General features: G+C 42.6%; 1 protein-coding gene across 4 annotated transcripts in view; it reads left to right on the forward strand.

Moving 5' to 3' along the window:
• The first annotated feature begins 298 nt into the window (after positions 1-298).
• Positions 299-16,083, forward strand: part of NCOA6 (nuclear receptor coactivator 6) — a 42,203-nt gene continuing 26,418 nt past the window's right edge. For 2 of the 4 annotated variants that reach the window (XM_084538433.1, XM_084538430.1), the window contains exons 1-5: positions 10,616-10,749; positions 10,843-11,117; positions 13,558-13,713; positions 14,294-14,416; positions 15,747-15,875. In XM_084538433.1, the coding sequence (XP_084394559.1) occupies positions 10,853-11,117; positions 13,558-13,713; positions 14,294-14,416; positions 15,747-15,875 (673 nt within the window). In that variant the 5' untranslated portion in view covers positions 10,616-10,749; positions 10,843-10,852. Of the gene's footprint in view, positions 475-889; positions 990-10,596; positions 10,750-10,842; positions 11,118-13,557; positions 13,714-14,293; positions 14,417-15,746; positions 15,876-16,083 lie in introns of those variants that run through there. The other 2 variants (XM_084538431.1, XM_084538432.1) reach the window with 2 other exon arrangements.

Here is a 16,083-nt window from a genome sequence, read left to right on the forward strand (position 1 = left end):
TATTTTATTTTACCAAACGGGACACTAAGCCCACAGGGCTGCCCCAGGCGAAGGGTCGCTCACCGGGCTGCCGGTGCACAGAACCCCACTTGGGCTCCCCCCGCAAGCCGCGGGCACCCCCCGTTCCCCGCCTGCCGCCCCCTGCTGCAGGACGCGGCCCTCGGGGACAGCACCGGGACCTCGGCGGGGACCGGGACCCTGACGACCGGCCCCGCTCCGGCTGTGGCGGCGCCGGGGCCGCGCTCGGACGCAGGCGCGCGGTGCGGGCGGTCACGTGGCGGCGGCGGGAGGCGGAGCGGCGGCGGCGGCGGCCTGCGGAGGGTGTCCGGGCGCCCCGAGGGCCGACCGCCACCTCCCGCCCCCGCCGGCACGGGGCGCGGGCCCCGCGCGCCCCCGCTCGCCCACGGCGGCCCCCGCCCCTCCCGCGCTCGGCGGAGTCGGGCACGGAGGCGGCGGCGGCGGCACCGGCGCCAGGTGAGGGCGGGGCGGGCCCGCGGCGGGGCCTCTCCGCGGCCCCCCGGCGGAGCGGAGCGGGGCGGGGGAGAGGGCGGCGGGGAGCGTGACAGGGCCGGCGGGGCGGAAGCGGCCGCGCCGCGGTGTCAGGGCTGGTGGGGCCCGGTGCAGGCCGCGGAGGGCCCGGGGCCGGGCCGAGCCGAGCCGGGCCGCTCCCCCCCCCCCCCCCCGGCCTCGCTCGGCCCCCGGGAGGCCGGAGCGTGTCAGCGGGGCCGCGGCCTGGGCCCCGCCTGTGGTGGGGGAGCCCCGGGCCGCTCGGGAGCTGCCCCGCGCCGGGAGGCGGCTCCGGGGCCCTGCGCCGGGCCCGTGCCTGAACCCGAGCCTGGCCGGGGCCCCGGAGACGCTCTCCTGGCTGAGGCCGGTGCTGGTTTTAGTTTCCCTGCCGCCGGGCCCGCACCGCCGGCCTCTGGAGGTGTCAGCGGAGGTGCCTGGGAGCCCCAGCTTTTGTTTGGAGTTCCCCGTAACTCTTCAAGGCGGTAACAGAAAGGCTTCTCGGCTTATTCCTGTAGTTTTCTGCATCCCCATAAATTTAATCATTGTAGATTTAAACATCTTAGAAAACTCGGGGTTCTGATTCCTTCTAATTTCTATTTATTTATTTTTTTTTGGTATGGGAATGGGGGAAACAGGAAGCAGCAGGCTTTGCTGTTGCTCTCCTTGGCTTGGTTTTGAAAGCTGACGGCAAGCTGTAGCTTTCTGAGCTTTGTTGCTAAGACTTCCTAACCCCTCGCCTTCCAGACCTCATGCGTGTCATTACCTTAACCAAATCGTGAGTAAACTGTGGAAAGCTAACAGAAAACTGTAATAAAATCTTTCTCAATTGAACGTTATTGTAGGAAAGGTAGCGTTTCCCATCGGTGTTGATAGTTAGTGTTCTTTATAGTCTGTCTGTTTCTCTACATATATACAACTAAAGCATCTTTCAGTATTTCACATATGAGAAAGCAACCACAAAAAACAAATTTGGTGTTCTCAAAAAAGAGTCACCACGTGAGATAACCACAACTTTTGGATTTATTGGCTCTTTTTCGGTCACAGCAAGTATTCCCAGCTTCTGTGGGTGTCTTGTGGAGCGAGAAATGAGCACCTCAAGATAGGTGTCTGTAACGTCTGGGTCTGCAAACCTCTGGACTAAACACACTGCATGCAGTGAGGCACCAAGGTGCTTGCTAGGAATTAATGTGCTTTTGAAATACCTGTATTCACTGAGCCACATGGCTTCTTTTTCAAGTTAACCGGCTTTACCAGGAATTATTTCACAGTTGTACTGGATCCTGACTCTCCTGTTAGAAGTCATAAATCAAAAGGGGAGGGAGGGCTGCACACAGACCTGATCTTTTATTGAGAAGTGACATTTTTCAGTATTTTATAAGTACAGAAAAAAGTACAGAAGGGTATTCCATTAGACTTCACATTTTGGTTGGAAAAATTCCCAGGCAGCGCTCTGCAGCCATTCTCTATAGAAAGGCTGTTCAGCTATAGAACTTGCAGGGAGGAGTTGTTAACAGCAGGCTTCCAAGCGATGCAGTAATTTTATGCTATTCTACTAAAAAATAGCTGCTCTCTTTTTTTAAAATTAAAAAAAAAAAAAGAAAAGGAAAAAGGAAAGAAAGAAAATGTAAAGGGAAACCTGAGAAATCCAGATCCCCACCTGCATTTGTAAACTAAGTGTTTTCATTCTTTAGATGCTTAAAATATTAGAACTTGAAAAATATTGGGGTATAGAGTTAAATTCTGATGAACAATTGTAATATCCCTCAGTTCTTCTTAGGTATGATGCTGTCAAAGATTGCATGCATCTGTAGTAGATATTAAATATTTTAAATTTATACAGTAAACCTGTTTAACAGTTTAGTTATATTTTTATTTTCTAATACTGTATTTTTTGTTCTTGGTTGGAAGCTGGAGTTGCAGTTGAGTTACATACATGTAGATATACTAAATGTAAAAGATTTGCAGAGGCAAAAGATTTGCTACTGAATATATCAACAGGTTAAAGTATCTGTCACAGTTCAATTGCATTTGGAATAGTGAAATTTTATAGATCATTAGCGTCCGCCTGAAGGACAGAAGGTGTGATGTTGATACCTGTTTCAAAATCATGTTGTCTCTATTGAGAAATACAACTGCCGTGGTGTGCAGAGAACACTAGTGCGTGGAGCGCCTGCCAGTGTGTAGCACGTGCAGTGCCCGCTGTATGAACAGCAGCACTTACCCCTGGCAGTGTGTTGACCTGAGGCAGGGAAGATGCATCGTCAGATTCCAGGTGAGAGATGTTCCAACTGTTTGCAGATGACTGAGGTTTTTTTCTTCACGTTTGTTTATTGAGACAATGGTGATGGTGTATTCTGTCTAACGCTTGCTCTGTCCTGTTTTCAAACTCTTCCGTCACTTCCAGAGCAGATCACTCGTGATCTTCAGCAAGAGCTACCTCGTGTGGATAACATTTCAACCACGTAGCCGGTGCATTTCTTAGTTTGTACACCTTGATAGCTGAAGGTTTGGCTCAAGATGGTATGAGAAACTCTTGATTCTCTACTGACCTGACTGATTAGAAGGAAGAGAATTAATAATAATATCAATAAAGGCTTTCCAATGATGCAACTGGCATTGACAGTTCAGCTAGGCTTTGGATTGCACAGGAGCGGTAGTAGTGGAAGTGTTCCATAGTCCAAGGAGCATGGGATTTTCATCAGTCCGGGGCTCATTTCCTTTCCATTGTGTCCGCTGCTGCTGCTGCTAATAGCAGCCCATCTGTGTTCTGAATAGCCCTTCCAAAATTGTTGTTGACATACTTACAAATAGGAACAAGAAGTGAATTCTGGTGGGTGCCTGTGTGTAGTGACTTTCGTGCTGTGTCACAATAAATAACTGTTCTTCACGTATTTGGGGAAAAGAAAGATGAACAGTCAGGCTTACACAGACTGTAACTGGTGTGAGAGCTTGTATAAAGAAGGGAGGTGCTCTGTAGACTCGGCAGCATGCACGAACCATCCTCTTTTTGCAACTGGGAGGACTGTTGCTGCCTTCTCCAGCTTGAGTGAGTAGTCCTGAAGGATAGTCCTACATAAGGCTTTGGATCAGACTTGTACAGTAATTGAGAAGTGCAGCAGAAGAATGATACCTTGTCTAAGTTCGTTTGTCCTTATATAAGCTGATAATTTGGGGACAGGAAGTTGCCTGTATTGAGTTGTGTATTTGGGAGTCTGAATTTTCAGTTTGTAATCTATGAAAGGGAATCGTGTATTTATTCCCAGTAGAAGTTGCATGCTGTTATCTTCTCCAAGTCCTATGTTTATCATTTTAATTTTATAATTATTACTCTTTCAATAACCAAGTAAGTGACATTCCAGATGCCTGAGCTGCTTTCTGGGTAGTACTTACAGAGGCTGAATTAAACATAAGCCTCTGTTTCGCATACATGTGCACGGGCACACTCTGATAAGTCTCTTGGATGATACAAGGAAATCATGAAGATTTTTTCTGCCTTGCTTCCTGCTAAATTAGCAGTTTTGGCTTGTGTAATACATTACTTTTCAAGCAGTGGGTGGAGAGAACGTGAGAGATGAGAGAGAGGGCTCAATCTGACAGTTCTGATGGGTCTCTGCCAGCTGCTCCAGAGAAATGGAGGAGTTAGCGGCTGCAGATTTGGGACTGCGGCTGCAGGAGCTGAACCTCCCTAGGCAAAAATATTACCAGTTTTTTTAGTGAGGCTCAGTGAAGAATAACACGGGACAAGAAAAAGTGTCTCATTTTCTGGTTGTGATGTGGAAGGTGTTCCTTCTGAGGTTTTCTTGGGGTATTTTTCCCATCCCCACAACAAAACATTGCCATCTACTTCAGTTGTGTCCTAGTTTTACCATCCTAGGGATTATGTGGCCCATAATAGCAGTAGTGGCAATAAATAGAAAAAAAAAAAAAAAAAAGAAAAAGCCTGGGAGAATGCCAAGTATGCTGCAAGTTTTTATACAATCAGGAAAATCTCAGAATAATCTTGATTTTTAACAAAAGCCACACCTACATAATGTGTGTTTATGATGGTTTTGGTTGGCTTGTGTTCTAGTTAGGGAGAACATTCTCCTTACCGAGTGCTTCATATCAAAAGAATTACTTTTAAGCCATTTATATGAGCTTAATTTTTTTCTTCAAACTTTATAATGTTTCAGGATTTTGTGTGCTTTAGTGAAATTTCATAGACTTTTATTACTGGGAGGAAGAGTCTAATGAAGAATATATAATCAGAAGAATAATAATGAATTCTTCAGTTTTCAGTCAAATTCAGTTCAGGACTAGTAATCACAAGAATACCCACTGTTGTTATACTGACAGTTAGGAGCCTCTGGAAGAATGTGGGGATAAGGGAGTTACCTTGTGGGGTACATCAGCCCAGACTGGTTCACCTGCTGCTAAATTCGGCTTCAAATAAAAAGCTTGTTACAACAGACGCAATGGATAGGTTGCTACTTGAAAAGGTGTTTTCCCATAGCCTTCAGAAGATGAGATAAAATAATTTCTTGTCCAGATGCATCTAATTTTAAATAGCTTTTCTTTTTACTTATTTGCCAATTGCGTTGATGGGTCTTAATGAAAAGTTTCATACTGCAGGACTCTGTCACAGTATTCATCTGTTACAGGCTATGGTATCTTTCTTCCGAATAGGAATAGCCTTAGTATGTGAAATTAACAATTCAGCTAATGAGAAGTATTTGATCAGATGCTATACCATGTAGACTGTAGCTTCCACGAGTGATGCTGAAACCGGTTAGCTCATGGCAGAGAGAGAGGGCTGGGAGCCTGCAAATGGGAATCCTTCTACATGGCTGACTTAGCTGCAGTTAAAACTTGTTCTGGAGTTATCATCTTGCCTTCTTATTTTTAAAGCAGTCTTGGTGATCAAGTCGATCAACTTCCATTGGTATAAAAATGAATTGCTCGGATGGAGACGTGTCTGCTGCAGCATGGCATGCATTGCGGAGTTTCGGCCAAGTTCATAAATTGTAGTTTCATAAAACTTTAACAAGTCTGTGTTCCACTAAACAGCCTGCTATCAAAATGCATCATGATAACAAAAGGTCAGATGTGCTATAACAAGCGGTAGTTTTCTACTTTGCAGAAACATTGAGGTTTTAGGCATTTTATGCGTGAGAGCTATGGGAGTTTAGCAGAAAATTATGAAATCAGTGAGTAGTTGTGCATCAGAATGAATGTAGCCTGCCGTCCTGTGCGCTTACTTATTTAGTTTTCTTGACATCTGGGGAATGCCCCATCCCTGGAGGTGTTCAAGACCAGGTTGGAGAGGCTTTGAGCAATCTGATCTAGTGGGAGACATCGCTACGGCAGCGGGGTTGGTACTGGATGGTCTTTGGGGTCCTCTCCAGCCCAGGCCATTTGATGATTCTATGCCAGTTGAGCTGCTTTCATGGAGTTACCTGTCTGTAATGCCAGAGTCTGAACTTCCGTGTTGTTGGAACTCCCCCAATCTGCAGTGTTTTTAAAGGAAATGTACTGCATGTTTAAGTTTATTTTTAGGTATTCCTTTCATGTTGTAACAGTGATTCTTAGCTGTATCTAATCTCTTTCTGTAATGATATGGCACTTGCCTACTATCTACATGAAAGTCTTTTTGCCAAAAGCAATTATGTAATTGTAGTCTTTGTATCATAGACACGCTGTGTGTGAATAGATGTGGTCACTGCTCGGATTTAACAAGCTCCGAGGTCACTGTGTTAGACAATAAAAACCGTGTACATGGTTGTAGGAGGATAATAAGTTGTTAACAAGTCTGCAGTAAGGACGGTGTTGTGATCAGGCTGTTCTTGGGATTTTCAGGTGCTGTGTTTTGAAAGTATGCCTGGGGAGTGTGTGTCTGATTTATTAAAAGAAAGCCATCTTCCCGACAGTACTCTGGCAATGCTAAACATCCTTCATTTCCATCCTGAAAAAATTGGTACCATTATGTATTTTCTCACTGACACCTAAACCAAAGGAAACAATAAAACTTTCACTTGCATTATCCAAGGCATGTTTTTTTTTTTTTTTCTTTTGATTTCCTTTTATTCCTATTAGGCTGTTTGAACAACATTTTTTTTCAATGAAGGCAAAGGCAAGGAGGGTTCTGTGTCCTTTGGAAGTCATTTCACTGTTTGCTGCTATCAGAGGCATTTTCTTCTCCTTCTCAATTCTGGACTCACTGAAGGACTTGGTTGTAGTTTTGTTTCGGGATTGATTTTTCTGCTTGTTTCCAGCTTCAGCAGCTGTAAATAATAGCCGCTGTGGGGCTAAGGACCCTGCTTGGTGTTGGCTTCTGGCATCAGCTAAGGAATAACATCTGTCCATCCTTCCCTCTGGTTCTTCTGTGTTTGTGAAGAAACTGCTGTCACCCTTTCCAATCCTTTGTGTAGCTCTGAGGAGTACTGTTTGAAACATACAGCAGGATTTTAGTACCTTTATTTAATTGGGCTCCCTGCATATTTGTTTGAGAGGGTGCATGTTCTGTTGTGACATCAGTTGTGAAAGTGTTTATTCTGAGTTGTCCGAAATACATAAACAGCTTGTAAATCAATAGACTGTGTCACAGCAAGGGCTGTGTTCAGTATCTCCGCCAAGGTTATTCTGTTTTACTTCATTTTGTGCATTTGCAATGAGGGGGGAAAAAAGCAACACAAGAGGGTTCAAGTTCTGTTTAACAAACAGCTGGGCATAACCCTCAGTTTGAATCAGTCGAGCTCATCTGGGTGTGAGAATACCAGGACATCAGCTTATTTTTTCCCCAGACACCAGCACTTCCAGCTGGCAGTGCTGGTGCTCCAGAGCCTGCTGTGCCCCTTGCTGGGGATGCTCCAGTCTTTGTGTGCCATCCCCTGCCACCTGCACCGTGCTGTGGGTGCGTGGGCATTGGCCAGAAAACTGACACACTGCTGATGCTTTGGCTATTAGTCTGTAACCTTGCTACGTATCCTCACCTCTCTTAATTCAGCAGCACTTTTTTTTTTTTTTTTTTTTTTAGTAATCAGCAAATCCTATCTAAGGCCAACCCTGTTTTAAACAGGTATAAGGCACTTTTCATGCTGTTGTAGCTTGCTGCAGTCTGGGGTGGCAGGTTTTTTTTCCCAAAAAAGATACTGCTTATTTTACACTGGATGCTCATTCAGGGCACAGAATGGTTGTGCTTTGTCCTTAAAAGATTGTTATTTGTGTAGGACTCCAAGTTCATTTCTTCTGCAAGTCAGTATATGTGTAATGAATAATGCAAGGATGCAGGAAGAGAAGGAACTACCTCCGGGGTAGGGTAACCAACCTGGTGAGGAGCTTCTGTGAGACCATTAGTTAAATCGGCTTTTCACAGAGGTTTATCAATTGTCATTCCCATTTTCTGGGCACCTGATGTGAAACTGGAATTTGACTTAATGGAGCTGCTGAATGCTCAGACCTGTAAGTTAGATACAGAGGAGCCCAAGGAGAAAATAAAAGATGTAATTGTCTCAGCGTTCAGTTTGTCTCTGGTATTTTTTAAAAATTTTTATATCAGTTCCCCATTTTTAAAATTTCTGTGTTTACAATAACTAATTTATGAAAGCACGGTGTAAACAGATCAGTGACTCTGCAATATTTTTACTTCAGTGCACGACCGTAGAAGAGTTTGGATTTACAAAATCAGAATTCCTGTTAATCCCAGATTTGAGTAGTGTTCAAGAATGGGGGTCTGGTGCTGCACAGTGCAAAGAGAGCAACTGTACGTAAACTAGATTATTACTCATTAATGTGAATAACGTAAATTCATTTAGTCTGCGTGGTGTGGTGTAGGGCTGTAAGGGAGAATTAAAAATTGAGTGTTGTAACATCGCTGCCCAGTGAACGTGTGTGCAGAGCTGCCCTGGGGCTGTGCATCCTGACTTTTGGGTGCTTGTTTCTTCACGTGTGGTGCTGTCCCTTCAGCAATGGTAGGAGAGCATGCAAATAATGCAAAGCTGAATCTAAGCTTTTCTAGCACAGTTACCCTTTTGTATTATTTTTTTTTCCCAGCCTCTCTCTGCAATTCACCTTGCATCTCCGACTTGTGGTTTTAATTTGTGTTGGGAACTTGAACCTCTGCCAAAAATCCCAATCTGTATCCCATTTGATGGCATCTTGTCCTGAGGTAACAGTTTGTGGTGCATCATATTTAATACTGACAGCGTTGGAGTTACGAGGTCTTGACAGCCTTGCCTGTTGATTTGATTTGACAGTGGTGGTCAGGAGCAGGTCCCTTTTTTAGCTTTGACATCAGCTTTGGCTCGTGATGGAGATGGTTTTAATTCCTTAAGAAATACTCCTGAAGCATCGAGTGTGAGAGCAGAGGTAGGAGGCTGAGCTGCCTTGCATGGAGTTCATCGTGGAGCCCTTGTCACAGTCTGCAGTGACGTGGAGCAACGTGCGACCTGCCTGTACGTTGGCATTGCTCACCGTGCTTGTAGGGATGACCTCTACCTCAGGTTGTACTTTTGTGTGGATAACTCTCATAACGTAACTAAACTCACAGCTAAACCGAGGATGTGTGGTCTGGAAGATCAGGTGGTGAAATGGGCTGTGAACTGGCTGAAGGGAAGAAGCCAGAGGGTTGTGGTCAATGGGATGGAGCCGAGCTGGAGGCCTGTGTCTAGTGGAGTCCATCAGGGGTTGGTACTGGGACCAGTGTTGTTTGATATATTCATGGATGACCTGGGTGAGGGAAAGGAGTGTGCTGTCAGCAAGTTTGACACTGAACTGGGAGGAGTGGCTGACACGCCACTGTGCTGTGCTGCATCCAGCAGGACCTGGACAGGTTGGAGAGTTGGGTGGGGAGAAACTCCATGAAATATAAAGAGGGCAAGTGTAGAGTCCTGCACCTGGGCAAGAACAGCCCCGGACACCAGTATAAGCTGGGGACTGCCCTGTTGGAGAACAGCGAAGTGGAGAGGGACCTGGGGATCCTGGTGGACAGCTGGATGACCACGAGCCAGCACTGTGCCCCTGTGGCCAAGAAGGCCGGTGGCATCCTGGGGTGTATCAGGGCTGTGGGTAGTAGGGCGAGAGAGGTTCTCCTCCCCCTCTACTCTGCCCTGGTGAGACCACATCTGAAATATTGTGCCCAGTTCTGGGCCCCTCAGTTCAAGGACAGGGAAATGCTTGAGAGAGCCCAGCGAAGAGCCACGAGGATGATTAAGGGAGTGAAACATCTGCCTTATGGGGAGAGGCTGAGGGAGATGGGTCTCTTTAGCTTGGAGAAGGGGAGACTGAGGGGTGACATTATTGATGTTTATAAATGTGTAAAGGGTGAGTGTCAGGAAGGAGGCAGGCTCTTCTTGGTGACATCCAATGATAAGGCAAGGGGCAGTGGGTGCAAGCTGGAACATTGGAGGTTCCGCTTAAATATGAGGTGAAACCTCTTCATGGTGAGGGTGACAGAGCACTGGGACAGGCTGCCCAGGGGGAGTCTTCTTCTCTGGAGACTTTCAAAACCTTCCTGGACGCATTCCTGTGTGACCTGATCTAGGTGTTCCTGCTCTGGCAGGGGACTGGACTAGATGATCTGTCAAGGTCCCTTCCAAACCCAAACATTCGGTGATTCTGTAAAAATTTATTGCAAAATCTGGATCTTTCATAAAGTGAAAAACATCAGGAATGTGACATGATTGACTGAATTCATTCTTATCTATGCTCAGCAGGGAGATGGGGGGGAAGTTGTGGGCTGGCACAGGAAGAGTATATTTCAGGTAATAATATGCATAAGCATCTGAGAAACACCTACATTTTCACAAGTTTTTACAAAGCAAGAATAGCGTGCTTAAGATTTCCTTGGACATGAATAAAATAGTTATCTAATGCTAAATATCTCCTGGTAAGAATGGTCTGTGGCTTTCCTTCGGCTTTGTTGTACAAAGTATCTGCAGTCCCTAAAGTTAAATTTGGTGTTTCCCCACCTGTCTTTGTGTAATTGTATTACTGTGTGTTCCTCAATTTCCTGGCAGTTGGGCATTGTAGCATTGATACTGGGTGCTTTTTGTCCTCTGTGTAATTGATTTTAATTTTTTTTATTCACCCCCCATCTACCCAACTATCATTTAGATCAGCTGGAATACTGCTCAAGGCATGCGTGGAAGGATTCCGTCCGGAACACACTTCTGTTTGTTCTAGTGGACAAACAACTTGGCTACTGCAATGGCCACGGTTTTCAGAGTCACACAGTTTGTCTCACAGACCCTCGCACTGGGTCACCTGGTAGGTTTTCTGTCAGTGTTCTTTGCGAGCTGTTGAATGCCATAGTTAGTGTCTTTACACACTGTACTTATTATTTTTTTTCCCCCTTCAAAGCATCTTCTTAATGTCTGATTGGCTCCCGTTGTTGGACACAATGGTTTTGGATGACTTACCAAACCTGGAAGATACATATGCCTCCTTGTACTCCTCAGCTATGGAAGACTTAGAGGTGGAGTTTGATTCAGGACTGGAGGAAGATGAACAGAAACAGGAGGCTACTCCTGAAGATTCCACAATCTTTGTAGCTTTTAAAGGAGATATAGGGGACAAAGACTTTGAGCAGAAACTAAGTGTCATATTGGAGAATGTGCCTGGCCTTTTACACATGGGTAATGTATTTTTTTTTAATCATTTTTCAATTGTCCTTAAAATGCTTAATTACATAATTGGGGTGCTTGTAAAAAGAAGCTGATTATATTGTTTTTGAGGTACTTAGTTGGTGGTAAGATTTGTGGAGGTTGTTATTAGTGAGTTTGGGAGCTATCTTAGGCACAGAGAACAAGTTTTTGAAGTTAATTTGTTGTTTTAAACTGATTTCATTAGTGAGTTCATTTATTCCTATTCAGTTCCAATGTTTTACTTGTTTTTTTTTTTTTTCTCTTTCGTTTCCTTGCATTACATAATGGTTTGTAGTGTGAAAGTGAAACCAGACGTCCAAACAGGACATGTTTTTTAATAGTGAAACAACTCAACTACTGCAGTTGAGAAGAGATTTGCTCTGAAATAACTGTGCTAGTTCAAGTCACTGCTGCTGCTTTGCTGCTGCACTGACTTATGTGACTTTTTCAGAAGGGGGGGCTATGGAGTGTTCTCATATAGCCCTGTGTGTCCACCGAGGTCTTGTGACAGGCAACTCTAGCTAGTAAGTGACACGGGCTTTTAGGACAGCGTCTTTTACCAGCACAGATAGATTTGGAAAAAGGTATCTGTCCACTGTACCTTATAACTAGTTGGAAGTAGATATGACTGACAGTGGTATAAAAGGGAACGTGTTGATACCATAGCTGAGTGCTGCAGTATTTGAATGGAAACAAATTCAGTCTGTCTCTGTATGATGCTGCCTTTGTTACACAGAGACATCTGCATACTGGGTTTGTAACGAGTATTAATGACAGGATCAGTGGATATGATTCAGACTTCAGTTGAGAAAGCAAGAAGCAAATTTTTTAAATCAATGTCAGATTAGTTTGAAGATGATCAACGTGACAAGTTATTTAAGGCGATTCAGAGTAAAACATGATATATAGAATTAATAAAGGTTAGTAAGTAACTTTAGACTTAGCAGATTCAATGTTTGAAAAATGAGAGATCGTTTACTAACATCTAGAAATAATGAAACTGGTAATGCGTTTCTTTATATGTAAAATGTTGGAATGTTAATAAGATTCAATATAGGACTGTTCAAACCTCTGCAAAATGGGATTTTAAAACCTCCTGTCATGTGTCCAGCTAAAGAAGTTTGGTAGAAAGTGGAAGTTAATACTGCAATTACTGTAGCAGCAGAAGGGACTTAGTGAACTAGTTAAGGACAGGCCTTTCAGTACTCAGAGGGTACCTATAAAAAAGGTGGAAAGTGACTTTTTGCTTGGGCAGGTAGTGACAGGATGAGAGGGGAATGGCTTTAAACTAAAAGGGGGGAGATTAGATTAGATGTAAGGAGCAAATTCTTCACTCAGAGGGTGGTGAGGCACTGGCACAGGTTGCCCAGAGAAGCTGTGGATGCCCCATCCCTGGCTGTGTTCAAGACCAGGCTGGATGGGGTTCTGAGCAACCTGATTTAGTGGGTGGTGTCCCTGCCCATGGCAGTGGGGTTGGTACTGGATGGTCTTTGAGGTCCCTTCCAACACAGGCCATTCTGTGATGCTGTGAAGTTAGGAGTGAGTTACTGACACTCTTAAATGGCACGTTCTTCCGAAACAAAAACTTAGCACGCTTTTTGTAAGTCTGCTGTTGTAGTGGAAAACATAGCTGACTAAAATTTTAGCAAATGCTTACTGTTTTCAAAAGGACTTCCTGTTCAAAAAGCTTGAAACTGGAAGCTTATAAATCTGTATTAGGAATGTATATTTTAATGACCCTAAAAAGCATTTTGTAGCTATATTTTAGCTAGGTATCACTTAGAATAAATATATCCAACATCACTTGCCTACCTTTTTTCTAATTCTCACGTGTTACTCTTAAAACAATTGATCAGCATAGAAACACTCGTTTATAGAACAGGTTTACAAAAAATGTACAGCTAAATATTTTGCACAACTTTAATATGTTTTTTGCAGGGGGTTGAACATCCCTATTCAGAAAAGTTAAATAATATGGTATAAATTAATGAAATACAACTAGGTCTCTGGCACCTGCCTTCTGCAAAGAAGTTTCACAAGCATCTTGCAGAGTGAAATCGGTGATTTCATTCTTGTATTCACTTATCTATGTGGTATGCTAACAGATGTATTTTATCTGATTTATTAGGTATTCTGTCTTTCCAAAGTAGTTTATTCACAGAAGATTTCAAATCTTGAGTAATGTTGTCAAGTATTTATGTTGCCCGTTTTATTGTTTATAATTTGGGAAATTCTTATTTTGCTAATTTTTGGAAAGTATTTCAGTGGTTTGGCAGTATGAGTCACTTTACATCTGTTCTGGAGAACTCTCCAGTATTTGAGACTATCCTGGAATAGTTGTTCCAGATTTTTTTCAGCTGTGCTTTTTTAACAAGTTATTTCACTATACTTGTTTGAAAACTGACTTTGCAGTGACCTTTTCTCTTTTAAGAATCCAACCAGTTAAAACTGCAGAAGATAGAGCCTTGGAACAGTGTACGTGTTACCTTCAATATACCACGTGAAGCTGCAGAGCGACTGCGGATTCTGGCTCAGAATAATAACCAACAACTTCGTGACCTGGGAATTCTCTCAGTTCAGATTGAAGGTATTTCACACCTAAGTTATTTTCAAAGGCATTAAGCTGCAAATGCACTAGAATTTAATTATAGTCAACAAGTGACTTTGTGTACTTGGTTAATGTTGCAAAACTTTTAATTCAATAATTTGGAGAATAACTTAAAAAAAAATGAAGAGGTAACTCAAGGCTTTTATTCTTCTGAGAATAAATGTAACAGTAGAAACAATGGCTGAAAATCCTCTAAGTGTTGGGAAGCCCCCTGAAAAACGTTTTTGTGAGTGCTACTAGCAAAATGTGCCCTATTTTTTTTCCAGGTTGTTTCATATGAGACTTTCTTAAAAACAAGTTTTACATGGGTTTCACAACTGAAATATCTGTGTTGCTCAAGATGAAACTGAGGGCATTTAATGTTTGTTGCAGTGTTGTTTTTTCTTAAAATTGAAGCACTAATAATAAAAGTAGTCTGCATAACTGTTCTTCTAAAGTGCATATTATTGGTAAAGTTTGTCCTTCCTTCCTTTAAATCTTTTAAATGTCCTTCTGAAATTGTCTCCATTCTGCTTTCGTGTATATCATTCAGTTCCCCAAAACTGTGTATTACTTCTAGGGGAAGGTGCTATCAATTTAGCTTTAGCTCAAAACAGAAGCCAAGATGTCCGAATCAATGGGCCCCTGGGAGCAAACAACTCAGTACGAATGGAAACAGGATTTCCCATGCAAGGGGGACAAGGTAAATTTTTAATTACTTAGTTTTATACAGTTTGAAATTTAATAAGCTTATTGTGAAATTTCACTAGTTACAGCAATTATGATTCACAGAATTATAATTGCCATTAAATTATCCGATGTTCTTGTTTCCATACTGTCAAACTATGTCTGATATGTAAACGGTTGGCTGAATTGTGCCCCATAAATGTTGGAGTGACTTGGATGTGTTTTTTTATTTTTTTTTTCTATAGAGGCTGTAAAATCACTTTAATATAGTCAATTCACTTCATGCACAAATTATCATGCTTTCCTGTCTTATGAAAATGAGCATAAGTCTTTATTCAATGCACAAAAATGAGCTATTTTAGATTAAATCTTATAGGGGGAGGACAGGACACTCATTACTGTTAGTCTCTCTTTATTTTCACATAAACTTTTGAGATCTGATAATAGAGAATTAGATTTCTTGGAGAATTGTAGTTTTGTTGAATGGTAAATTTTTATATGGATAAGTAATTTCTAATTACAATAGTCAGATTTCATGAAGAGTTAAAAGAAAAACACGATATTTTATTTCAACAGCTGAGTAAAAGGCAAGATAAATTAGTTAGCACCTTAGTAAATAGGATTTAATGCAGTTAAAATACTGAGACCATTTTTGACAGTTTAAGATACGCGTGTGGCTGGTGGTGGAATGAATGGAAATAACATTTTACCTGATTACAGTAGTTTAAATCATTGTGCTTAGCAAAGAACATAAAATATTTAAAGGAAGTTTGACTTTGAAGGCAGTTGCTCTGATCTTCCTTGTGATGATCATGAGCTTCATTTCCTGCATACAGGTAAACAATACAAATAAAACAATTTAACCAGCAGGTCAACTATATAAACCATTTTACAAGATAGCAGCCTTTGTAAAAGAAACAATGAAACTGTTTATTCTTACAATGAATCAGCTACTTTCTACTATCAGATTTTGCAGTAACCTACTATAGACGTAACTTTGACAGTGTTACCACTTGGTGGCAAGTGACTTTAGTGGCTAGTCAGGAAACTGAAGTCTCAAATAATTCACAAGTAGGCAGGGTTTTTTTCTATAGCCTTGAAAAGGCTTGGTGCTAAAGGAACAGCTTCAGTATGATGTTCACTTCTTCTATTACAGACAATCTGAATTTTGAGGCAGAAATCTGTGTCCTCAGGTTATTTTGGAGGAACAACTCGTCTAAACTGACTTCTTTATAAAGACACGTTTTATTAACAAATCAAAAATCTTAAAACTCTTTTGATGTAAAACTGCAATACTTGATAATATGTATTGTGTTTTTGTTGTTGTTGTTTGTTGTTTTTTTAAGGTTTAATAAGAATGAGCAATGCCGCAGCTGTCATGATGTCCCAGAGTGGGAATGTGCCCTCCTCTATGGTGGCAAGTGGTGCTAGTACTGAGCTGCAGCCAAGAACACCTAGACCTTCCTCACAGCCAGGTGGTAACAGTTAGTTGTAACACTGACCTTTACCTGAAAATATTCTTTCTTTATCTTTTCTTCAGCATACGCACTAGTAAATGAACTACAGAGTTACCCTGCATTATTTCCTTTACCTTTTCTGAGAGTTGCTCTTTCTGGGGAACCCTCCCTGCCCCTATTAATACGGTAACATTTGTCAGATAATTTGGGTATCTAAAAGTCACCG

This window comes from Aythya ferina, assembly GCF_964211825.1.
Source record: "Aythya ferina genome assembly, chromosome: 16".
In the NCBI taxonomy this organism is placed as follows: Eukaryota; Metazoa; Chordata; class Aves; order Anseriformes; family Anatidae; genus Aythya; species Aythya ferina.